Source organism: Cetorhinus maximus, chromosome 17 (genome assembly GCF_964194155.1).
Source record: "Cetorhinus maximus chromosome 17, sCetMax3.hap1.1, whole genome shotgun sequence".
NCBI lineage: Eukaryota > Metazoa > Chordata > Chondrichthyes > Lamniformes > Cetorhinidae > Cetorhinus > Cetorhinus maximus.
This window is the reverse complement of record NC_135895.1, coordinates 7,659,985-7,672,344: the sequence shown is the minus strand read 5'-3', so window position 1 is coordinate 7,672,344 and position 12,360 is coordinate 7,659,985. Positions and strand designations below refer to the sequence as shown.

At 45.7% G+C, this 12,360-nt stretch overlaps 1 protein-coding gene across 1 annotated transcript in view; it reads right to left on the bottom strand.

Annotated features, from left to right (window-relative positions):
- Positions 1–12,360, bottom strand: part of ttll7 (tubulin tyrosine ligase-like family, member 7) — a 272,951-nt gene that overhangs the window by 157,304 nt on the left and 103,287 nt on the right. Inside the window, exon 4 of the mRNA XM_078560682.1 lies at positions 4,458–4,598. Within this exon, the coding sequence (XP_078416808.1) occupies positions 4,458–4,598 (141 nt within the window). The remainder of the gene's footprint in view (positions 1–4,457; positions 4,599–12,360) is intronic.

Sequence of the window (12,360 nt, the reverse complement as noted above, 5' to 3'; positions counted from 1 at the left end):
AATTTTAGATAGTCAGAGAGAGACTGCCACAGGGGCAACAACCTTACCCTTTCTCCCTTTCTCCTGAAATCTCTCCCTTCAAAGCTGAGCTGTTTGTGAGTTGAAAAACCCACCAGAAGACCTCATTGCTGCAAACTGAGGGCTCGTAAAGGAGAATTACGAATCAACTCCACTGCCTACGGTGAGAAACCCCCAAGAACCAGCAGCTATTGTGGACCAGGTCCCTTCAGCTATGAACAAGCACCCAGCACGCTCTGGGAATATTTTTTCTGACTTTGTTTATTATTTGGCCAAGTTTTAAATCTGGTACTCTGCAGAGTATTATTTCTTTTTTTAATGCTCGGAGGGGGTGAGGGGGATGTGTATTGTGTGTGTGTTGTTTTTGCATTAGTGGATAGTTGGACGTATCTGTATATTTTAAACTGTTTTGTTAATAATTTCTACATCTTTTCCTGAGTGAGTTTTAGCAATAAAACTAACTCTTGATTTGTTAATTTAAGGAACCTGGCTGGCTTATTTCTTGCACTGAGTTATACACAGTTAAATATAGATATCGTTGGCAGTATCAGCTCCCTTTTAAATTCAAACTCTGTTATAGTCAACTCAGGCGTGGGATAGAGAGGAGTCAGTTCACCCATTAACCTGGTCATAACAGCAAACACTTTCATTACTTTTATGCTTTCACATACAAATGGAAATGCTTGACAATTTTCATTCACTCCAGTCTCAGGAGAAAATCTTTAAGCGCTAATCTGTCAGCCACGTCTCAGTTGTTTTTTTCCTATTCATTCACGGGATGTGGGCTTCGCTGGCTGGGCCAGTATTTATTGCCCATCCATAGCTGCCCTTGAGAAGGTGGTGGTGAGCTGCCTTCTTGCACCACTGCAGTCCGTGTGGCGTAGGTACAACCACAGTGCTGTTAGGGAGGGAGTTCCAGGATTTTGACCCAGTGACAGTGAAGGAATGGCGATATATTTCCAAGTCAGGATGGCGAGTGACTTGGAGGGGAGCTTCCAGGTGGTGGTATTCCCATCTATCTGCTGCCCTTGTCCTTCTGGATGGTGGTGGTCATGGGTTTGGAAGGTGCTGTCTGAGGAGCCTTGGTGAATCCCTGCAGTGCATCTTGTAGATGGTACACACTGCTGCCACTATGCATCAGTGGTGGAGGGAGTGAATGTTTGTGGATGGGTGCCAATCAAGCGGGCTGCTTTGTCCTGGACGGTGTTGAGCTTCTTGAGTGTTGTTGGAGCTGTACTCATCCAGGCAAGTGGAGTGTATTCCATCTCACTCCTGACTTGTGCCTTGTAGATGGCAGACAGGCTTTGGGGTGTAGCACAGTATCGCCTATGAGTCAGAAGGTTGTGGGTTCAGTGTCCCAATCCAGGCACTTGAGAACAAAATCTAGGGCTGTCACTCCCAGTGCAGTACTGAGAAAAGTGCCATCTTTCACATGAGACATTAAACGGAGGTCATGTCTGCCCTGTCAGGTGGACATAAAACATCCCAAAGCATTACTTTGAATGTAGAGCAGGCAAGTTCTCCCCGATTGGCTGGTTAATATTTTATCCCTCGACGAATAGCATGAAAACACATTGTCTTTCCGTTTGCTTTTTTGTCGGATCTTGTTGTGTGTAAATTACCTGCCAGATTCCCCATATCACAACAGTGACTGCAGTTCAAGTGCAATTCATTAACTCGGAAGTGCTTTGGGACATTCTGAGGTTTAGTGAGGCGCTGGGTCACCTTTGGTGCCTGTGTCAGCACCGAGGACCTGATATCGAGGTCTGATAGTTAGGACAGTACAAACCTGAGGAACTGGTTTCACCTGTTTATAGTGTGGTGCAGAGGCAGGGCCGACAGTACAGTTCTAGACCTGCAGAAGGGCAACTGAAACGTTCCCCAGTTCCACCGTCCATTGTCACTGTGAAGCAGGTTGGGGTTTAACCTTGACGAGTTTCAGAGTAAAGCACACACTCTACTCTGCCCCAACCACACAGTCAAGTCCCAGCCAGGATCCTAAACCCTGGGCAGCCATCGCAGAGCTGCAGTGGGGAAAGGCCACTGTCTCAGGCCTTCCAGCCATGGTATACCGAGGAGCTGGAAGCTGCCTAAAACTCCTCGGGGTCTTTGTTTTAAACGTAAGGAATAACGCGCCCACCCCTGCCCGTCCCCGCACAACCCACCCGACGGGGGGGAAATTTCTGCCCCCAGAGCATTGGAAGAAACTGATTTGCTTTTGCATCTTCTGTTATGTCAACTTTGAAAGGTCATGTAATGTACTTTTATAAATTCAATGAAAAAGGAATACTTTTGGAAAAAAAATACAGGAGTTGTTTTCTCCAATGCAGCAAACAGCATCTGTCGATCACTGTGGTCCTCTAAAAGGCTGCTCAAGGGCACGTGGCTGCCCATTGTGTACTGGGAAATGGTTTGGCACAAGCAAGGTGCCCAACAGATGGCAGAGGAGGCACATAAGGCCATTTGGGAACCCTCCTGAACTATCTCCCCCTACACCCATCCCATATTTTAAAGCCAAAATCCCCTTCCCCAATCTCTTCCAAACGCTTCAGGCACTCCAGCCTCAATGTGGGATATCCATTTAACCGTCGGAAGTGAGCTTAACTCCTTTGAAGTTACTTATCAGGAGTTGAGAGCTGTGGTCACAGGGAACAATTGGAGGTCAGCCAGATGCCCTGGTTACACAGCAGGACTTCATGTCACAATGGAGTGACTGCGAGAATGCTCAGGCCCTGCGAGTACACTCACTTGCTGCCCAATAAAGTTTCAATAGCTGGGCAGAAGTTTAGAGGGGGGCGGGGGTGAAGGAACAAAAATGCAGAGAGTGGGTGGGTGTACACAAATCTTTGAAGGCGACAGGACAGGTTGAGAAAGCTGTTGAAAAAGCATTCGGGTCTTTGGCTTTATTAATGGAGGCAGAAAGTTCAAAAGCCACGGAATTTGCCAAATCTTTGATAACAACAACAACTTATATTGATGAAGCGCCTATAACATAACAAAACGTCCCAAGGTTTGACAGGAGCATTATAAAATGTAACTCCATGCCACATAAGGAGATATGAGGCCAAATGACCAAACGCTTGGTCAAAGAGGTAGGTTGAAGAAGTGTCCTAAAGGAGGAAAGTGAGATGGGGAGGGAATTCCAGAGCTTGGAGCAGAGGCAACTGAAGGCACGGCCGACAGTGGTGGAGCAATTATTAAAATTGGGAAAGATGGATCAGGCTTCACTTGCAGTGCTGTGTCCAATTGTGGGGACCACACTTTAGGAAGGATGCCAAGGCCTTGGAGGGTGTATGGGGGAATTTGCCAGAAAGGTACCAGGGTGGAGGGACTTCAGTTACTTGCAGAGACTGGAGAAGCTGCGATTGTTCTCCTCAGAGAAGAGAAGGTTAAGGGGAGATTTAATCGAGGTGTTCAACATTATGAAAGGTTTGATAGAATAGGCGGGAGAAACTAGCAGGAGGGTCAGTGACCAAGGAACACAGACTGAGGTAATTGGGGTCAATGAGGAGAATTTTTTTTTTTAGGCACAGAGTTGTTACAATCCTGAAAAGGCAGAAGTAGACTCAATAGTAACCTTCAAAAGGGGATAGATACTTGAAAAGGACAAACATGCCAGCTTAAGGCAAAAGGGCAGCCGGAGTGGGACTTATTGGATAGATCTTCCAAAAAGCCAGCACAAGTATGATGGGTTGAATGGCCTATTTCTGTGCTGGGTGATTCTGTGAATCTATGATAACCTTACTGATGTCAGTGAATCGAGAAAGAATAGTTCTAATGTCATGTCATGCATTCACTGAATGTCAGTGCTGGCGCAATGACAGGTGCGTGGGGTACACGTCCCAGCGACTGGTTGATCGAATCAAACAGCATGTTCCTTCGGTTGTTCGTAATAGACAGAGCACAGACCGTACTCGACCATCCCACACTCGCAAAACCCAAAACAAAACGTCCGCTGTTGGATGCGATTCCACAATTGGGCAGCACTTGCTGAACAATTCTGAGTGTGCTATAACTACACTAACAACCAATTTAAATGTGGCTCATTTACACTTGCTAGAAGCAACATCAATTCATACCCAGTGACCCGTTCTCTGTAAACAAAAGAAATATGTTCAAGCCTTGTGCCTTTTTTTTTGAATTGCCCAGGAACTTGGGAAGCCAATAGGTTCCTGTTGCTTTCACCATGACAATGCTTCAGCCGGAGTTGACTTGCTAACCAATCAGCATGCTTTTCCCCTGCAGTATAAATTGTGATCCTTTGAAATTTAGCATTCTTGCATTTGTCCTGATGAGCACAAGACAAAAAGCTTCAGCAAAATGTCTCACTCATCAGCAATATTCAGGTTCTGTTCTACCAAGTGACTGTTTGAAAACATTTTCCCTGCTTGACCATAACACAAATATATAAGTATATAAATATATAACATTTTTCTTACCGATCTGATATTTAGTGCCAGCGAAATTTGCTGTGATAGCTCCTTTCTTCTTTTTCTTCATTCTAATGTTTCTTTTCCCAACTCCGGTGTTTTTAAATGGCAGCCCGCCCTTCAGTGTCAGACTGGATGTTCCTTGAACATCTAAAGAAAAGAAAATGTACATGTACAGGGGTTTCAGGATACTGAGGGGGGCGAGATAGGGAGGTTTCCGCACTCTACTTCACCCAGTTTGAAAAATGGCTAACGTGTCGATGTGGAGCCTCTGCCCTCCCCTCCAATTCCAAAATGGACATTAGAATTAACCGGTCTGGAAATTAGCTCCTGCTCAACTTTGGACGTGGAAACCAGTGGTCAAAGCAGCGGAACAGACGGGACAAGACTGCAAAATTGGTCCCCTTGTCTCACCAGGATGTGTGCGCGGCCTGTAGGAAAAAATGCAGTAAAACTTGGAAATGATTGGTACTGGTCTGAACTGGAGTTCCATTTTAAGGAATGCAGGACCAGTTCAGACCAGTACCAGTCATTTCCATGTTTTACTGCTTTCTTTCCTGGTGAGGCAATAGGACCAAATTTTCCTTCTGATGGTTGAGGGGGTGGTGGGGGAGGCAAAATTCCAGTCCTTGCTACAACCATACAGTATTTTGGTGAGACCAACTTGGAATACTGTGTGCAGTTTTGATCTCCACATTTAGGAAAGACTATACTGATACTGGAGGCAGTACAGCACAGGTTCCCTAAATTGTTCCATGTGATGAGGGGGTTTGCCCTATGATGAGAGGCTGAGTAAACTGGACTGATATTCTCTGGAGTTTAGGAGAATGAGAGGTGATCTCACTGAAAAATACATAGAAGATTCTGAAGGGGCTTGACAGGGTGGAAACAGAGGCCTTGTTTTCACCAGTCAGGTAATCTAAAACACGGGGGCACAGTCTCAGGATAAGAGGTCAGCCATTTAGAACTGAGATGAGGAGAAATTACTTCACTCAAAAGGGTTGCGAACCTTGGAAATTCTCCAGCCCAGAAGGTTGTGGATGCTTCATTATTGAATGCATCCAAGGTTGAGATGGACAGATTATTGGTCTCTCAGGAAATTAAGGGATAGCAAGCGGGGAAGGGGAGTTGAAGTTCAGGATCAGCCATGATTGTATTGAATGGCGGAGCGGACTCAAAGGGCTGAATGATCTACTCCTGCTCTTATTACTTATGTTTTTATGTTGAAGTTGACCTTCTGCCTCAATGCCATTTTCCCCTCCTATCCCCATATCCCTTGATGTTTCTAATATGTGTTACAACCGGGATGGGAGGAGGGTGGGAATTATTAAGCCCCACTACTCCGCAGGCCGCACCATTAATTTAACTGTTTAATTTTCTCACCAAAATGGTCAATTGTTTACCTATACCTCTAGTACACGGAAGAAGAGAGACTTTGACCAGGCTTCTTTCAAAAAAACTCAATGATTAATTCATTTTAAAACAAAACTTCTTTTAACAAGTTGCAAATACTGGTTAACACACAATTGTAATCGGGAAGTATAACTATCTATCTCTTCCTAAAGAATTCCCCCAGCGCACACACACACAGACAAACAAAGGACAAACAGATAGAGTCTCTCTGCAGAGATGGGCTTTGGAGGATGAGCATTATAAAATAAAGGATAAAGTCCACAGGGTGTCGGTGCTGTTGACCTAGAGTTCTCTTGCGTGCAGATGGGCCGCTGGTCCTGGAAGATGCCTGGAAGTTCTCACCAACCGACCTCAGCTTTGCAGGTCCGAATGCAGACTGGTTACACTCAGATGAGGGTCGTTTGGCTACAGGTTGATAGCCACACACAATTTCAGACAAGGTAGGGAAAGGGAGCTATCTTTCCTCAGCTTGTTCCCCCACAAGACTGCCTTCAAAACTAGCAGGTTCACAACTTAATTTTTTTTTTTCCCCTCTCTCCCATGTAATTGCCTTTTTTGACTCCCGGCTTCATTAATTAAAGTGCTTTGCAGTTCAACACAAACAAACAACTCATTCTCAAGCACCCTACAGGTCAGGTGGTTTCTTGGAAGGGGCCTGCTTGTTGACAGTTCCAAGGTGAACTTATGACCTTTTTAAAAAGTCCCAGATTAGAATTCCGATCAGGCCAGGACCTTCCATCTTGTAAAAGAAAGAATCATCTCTCAAGATGGAAGTTAACATACCTATCGATCTCAGTTTTGAACATTCTCAATGATTGAGCCTCCACAGCCCTCTGGGAGGTAGAGAATTCCAAAGATTCACCATCCTCTGAGTGAAGGAACTCATCTCAGCCCTAAATGGCCAACCTCTTATTCTGAGGCTGTGTCCCCTGGTTCTAGACTCCCCAGCCAAGGGAAACATCCTTCCCGAATCTACCTTGTCAGGTCCAGTAAGAATTTTGTATGTTTCAATGAGGTCGCCTCTCATTCCTCTAAACTCTAGAGAATACAGGCCAAATCTCCTCATGGGACAATCCTACCATCCCAAGGATCAGTCTGGTGAACCTCTGCTGCACTCCCTCTACGGCAAGTATATCCTTCCTTAGGTAAGGAAACCAAAACAGTACACAATACTGCAGGTGCAGTCTCTCCAAGGCTCCCCATGATTGCAGCAAGATGTCTTTACTCCTGAACTCAAATCCTCTTGTAATAAAGGCCAAAATACCATTTGCTTTCCTAATTGCTTGCTGCACCAGCTTTCAGTGACTAATGAATGAGGACACCCAGGAATTCGATCAATCGGCATGGTGTTCTGAAGGAGCAACACCATATGGGATGTGGACTCCTGATGACAACAGTATAATAGGAAATTAAGCAGTTTAACCTCAATCCTGTGGCAATGAAGCCAGTCTGAATTCCTCTCCAGGGAGAGGGTTTGGGACACGTGTGATGGATTTTCAGTGCTGACGTCATTCTTGGTCACACCTTTGGAAGTGGCTTTTACCAGATGCTCGGAATGGGAGCCATGTGAGTTCACGGACACATGACGGCAAGTGCACATAATCCAGCACGGTATTCGTTAAAAATTACGTTAGCATAACGCTGTGAACTTCATTTGTCCTCAACTTTTACAAAGCTGCTGACTAATTGATTGTAAATGGGCTAACAGTCTTCATCACAGAGAAATTCCACCTCTGTTTACCAGCTGGCCAACTGGTATAACAGCCTTTTCGCTTTGGTAACTGGTGGGGGGGTGTGGTGAAAAGAGCCAGTGCATGTTGTGTTTCTCATGTTCACTTTGCAGCCCAGTTAAGGATGGTGCGACCTCTCCAGCGCTCCATGATTGTAGCAATGGAGAAACACACACAGCTGGTGAAAACCTGAGTCTTCACCCTTCGTTTCTTGTAAAGAAACTGTGGCAATGTGATTTCCCCAGAGACAGGTCCTTTTGGCCCTGATCAGTAATTTTAAAAAAACAAACAATCTCATTAAAGTAATAACCTCACCGTTTCACAGGTTTTCATGTCTCATATGGCTTGGGCAGTCTTTTGCCCAAACTGAATGTAGAACACAGAAAGTCTCAAGGATGAAGACACCACGGCCTAGATTTCCTACAAATGACCCCAATCAGTCATCCTGGATCTGGGTCCCCATCCAATCCCCCAGCATAATTGGTTCATTTGAAGGCGGCATTCAGAGTGGGGTGACGCAGCATGTCCCAGTTTTCACCACTCCTGTCTGGTTTACAGTCATTTAGTTTTGAGCCCATGTAGAAGGCAGTTGCTGTTGGGGAGACGGTGGTTTTTTTTTGTTTATTCACTCACGGGATGTGGGCTTCGCTGGCTGGGCCAGCATTTATTGCCCATCCCTAGTTGCACTCGAGAAGGTGGTGGTGAGCTGCCTTCTTGAACCGCTGCAGTCCATGTGGTGTAGGTACACCCACAGTGCAGTTAGGAAGGGGGTTCCAGGATTTTGAACAATTTGCATTGGCAGTGTCACTGGGCTAGTAATCCAGGGACAAAAACAAAAATAGCTGGAAAAACTCAGCAGGTCTGACAGCATCTGCGGAGAGGAACACAGTTAACATTTCGAGTCCGTATGACTCTTCATCAGAACTAAGGAAATATAGAAATGTGGTGAAATATAAGCTGGTTGAGGGGGTTGGGACAGGTAGAGCTGGATAGAGGGCCAGTGATAGGTGGAGGCAAAGAAGAGATTGCCAAATATATCACAGACAAAAGGACAAATTAGCTAAGGAATATCACCACCGTCAACACCACTTTGTCCTTTGGTCTATGACATCTTTGGCAATCTCTTCTTTGCCTCCACCTATCACTGGCCCCCTATCCAGCTCTACCTGTCCCACCCCCTTCAACCAGCTTATATTTCACCTCATTTCTATATTTCCTTAGTTCTGATGGGCCGAATGGCCTAATTTCTGCTCCTATGTCTTATGGTCTTAAGATGAAGAGTCATACGACTCGAAACGTTAACTGTGTTCTTCTCCACAGATGCTGTCAGACCTGCTGAGTTTTTCCAGCTATTTTTGGTTTGTTTCAGATTTCCAGCATCCACAGTATTTTGCTTTTATCCTAGTAATCCAGGGACCCAGGCTAATGCTCTGAGGGCCTGGGTTCAAATCCCAAAGTGTCAGCTGGTGGAATTTGAATTCAATTAATAAATCTGGAATATAAAGCTAGTCTCAGTAATGGTGACCATGAAACAATCATCGATTGTTGTAAAAAAACATCCATCTGGTTCACTGATCTCCTTTAGGGAAAGGAAATCTGTCGCCCTTACCTGGTCTGGCCTACATGTGACTCCAGACCCACAGCAATGTGGTGCCCTCTGAAACGACCTAGCCAGGTCAGTTCAACGGACACTGTAACAAAGGAAAAAGCTTAAAGGAACCTTTCCAAATTGAATCAAAATGTCGTCTCGTTTCGGGGGCCGATGATGGACTATGGTGCCCACTGGTCGTGGAGGGCCTCAAGCCTGCCAGTGGACACTGCGTGGTATCTCTCCAAAGACACCCGGCTACAAACGTAGCTGTGGAAGAGGGGCAGACAGTGGAATGCAACAAATGGTAACCTTGCCAGCGACGCCCACATCCCATGAAAGAATTTTTTTTTTTAAAACTTACAAGGCAATTGTTAGGCCCTGGGGAAAACACAGCTTTTACAGAGTCACTGATACCTCATAAGACCCGAGAAATCTTTGCTTCTCCTGCCAACTACTTTTCTGTGGATTCCTCTTCCGTGCCTCCCCCTTCAGGCAAGATGGGAAATGTATTTCCGCTGGGGGTTCGCCTGTACTTTTGCTTCCTAGGAGAAGAACAGGCAAACTGGTGTGACCACAGTGGAGACACTCAGGGATACAAGTTCCTATTTGCATTCAAGGAACAGCAGGAACAACCTGAAGAGGATGCACAGGTGAATGCATCGCCAGCTGGAAGGCACATTTATGTCATGCCAAACAAGCGACCCTCTCTGGACCAACTCATCAGGCCACTGTGTTAATAATTTGTTAGTTATATCGTTGAGGTATTCAGGTGAAGGGCATTGACTAGTTAAGTACTTAGAGCACTTGTAAAGAGAGACTGCTGGCCCTCCTGTCTGCCCCTCTTCTGCAGCTAGGTTTGTGGCCAGGTGTCCTTGGAGAGAGACCACATGGTGTCCACTGGCCTTCCACAACCAGTGGGTGCCATGGGGGGGCTGACGTCCATCATTGCCCCCCCGAAACGGCGTTTGGATTTAATTTGGTAAGGCTCCTTTAAACTTTTTCCTTAGTTAGTGTCCTTTAAAGGAGCTGTCAACTTGTTTAAATTAGTTAATTGGATTAATTACTCTTAGTTCATAGGTGCTCAAAAGAGTGTGAAGAGACCCCACTGGGACACTGGGTTGGTCGGTAGGTAAGAAGCAGACGTATGTAATGCTTCATTCCGCAAATGAACCGATTATCAACGACAGCACTAGTGTCTAGTTTTATACTTCACCAACTGGCTTGGGATTGGATTTCCATACCACATTAATATACTTATGTGCTTCCTACCCTTCCTACCACTAACATGTCAATGACTAAAGACCAATTCTCTACCTGCATATACTCTCATCATTCCCATTCTTAGCGCCTCAATCTCAGACCAATGTCACATCAGAGAATTAACAGCAGGGACATTACGGGAGTAAATTTTTCACAGGCAGGGTGACAGACTCAGGCTGTAGATTCAGTAAGTCCACATGCCCAGGAGGGACGGGAGACCAGGCACAAAAAGTGTGGGTCGATGGCAGGGCAGCACTCATGTAGCACTGATACAGGGACAGAGAAAACCTCCGCTCTCTGAAGAGTGGGTTATTAACCAGAGGGGCAGCTAGGAGGTTTCAAACCGGCGGCAGGAGATCTAGGGGAGGTGAGGAGAAACTATTCCACTCAAAGAGTTAGAGACACAAAAAAAAAACGGGGGCCATTTGGCCCATCATGTCTATACTAGCTGAAAAACAGTTATCCAGCTTAACCCTAGATTGCGGCTCCTGGTCCAAAGCCCTGAAGGTTTCAAACCCTCAGGTGCATATCCAAGTGTATTTTTAAATGTGATGAGGGTTTCTGCCTCTACTCCCCTTTCAGGGAGTGAGTTCCAAATCCCCAACACCCTCTGGGTGAAAAAAGTACTCAACTCTCCTTGAATCTTTCTACCAGTTATTTTAAATCTATGCCCTCTGGTTATTGACCTCTCTGCCAAGGCCCTTGCTATCCACTCTATCTATGCCCTTCATAATTTTATCAATTAAATCTCCCCTCAGCCCCCTCCGTTCCAAAGAAACAGCCCCAGCCTCTCCCATTTCTCCTCAGAGCTAAAATTCTCCATTCCCAGCAACATCCTCGTAAATCTCCTCTGGACCCTCTCTAGAGCAATCACATCCTGCCTGTAATGTGGTCACCCTAACTGTACTGAGAGTGGTCCAGAATTGGAAATTTCTACCTGACACTGAGGTCAAGGTTGATTCTATCAATAACTTTAAAAAGGGAATTAAACAGGTCTGTGAGGATGAGGAATTTACTAGCCACAAGTGGGGATATGGGACTAAGCATGACTGCTCTTTCAAAGAGCCAGCATGGGTGTGATGGGCCAAATAGCCTCCTTCCATGCTGTACCACTAATCTTAGTTCCATTAAGCTTGGATCACTATTGGAATTGTGGGTTCACTAAAATCATTCCATGGACTGCATCAGCGCAAATGACTGAGTAAAAACTGAGTCAATCATCATTTCAAATCTTCAAGTTCTGCAAGGGAGCACCTCAACTTTATTCAACATCCCTTCCTCCTGTACTTCTGGTTGCTCCTGTTGAGGTTGGTCATTCAACACTCGGAGGCTGTTGGGACTTCTGCTATGTAGTAAGTGCTCTAGAGTAAGAGCTTTGGTTCAAACAGGGACAAAAGAGTTGAACTCACGAGGTGAGGTGAGAGTGACTGCCCCTTGACATCAAGGCTGCATTTGACTGAGTGTGGCATCAAGGAGCCCTAGCAAAACTGGAGTCAATGGGAATTAGAGGGAAAATTCTCCGCTGGTTGGAGTAATACCTAGCACAAAGGTTGTGGTTGTTGGAGGTCAGTCATCTCAGCTCCAGGACATCACTGCAGGAGTTCCTCAGGGTAGTGTCCTCGGCCCAAACCATCTTCAGCTGCTTCATCAATTACCTTCCTTCCATCATAAGGTCAGAAGTGGGGATGTTCACTGATGATTGCACAATGTTCAGCACCATTCCCGACTCCTCAGATACTGACGCAGTCCATGTCCAAATGCAGCAAGACCTAGCTTGGGCTGACAAGTGGCAAGTAACATTTGCGCCACACAAGTGCCAGGCAATGACCATCTCCAACAAGAGAGAATCCAACCATCGCCCCTTGACATTGAATGGCATTACCATCACTGAATCCCCCACTATCAACATCCTGGTGAT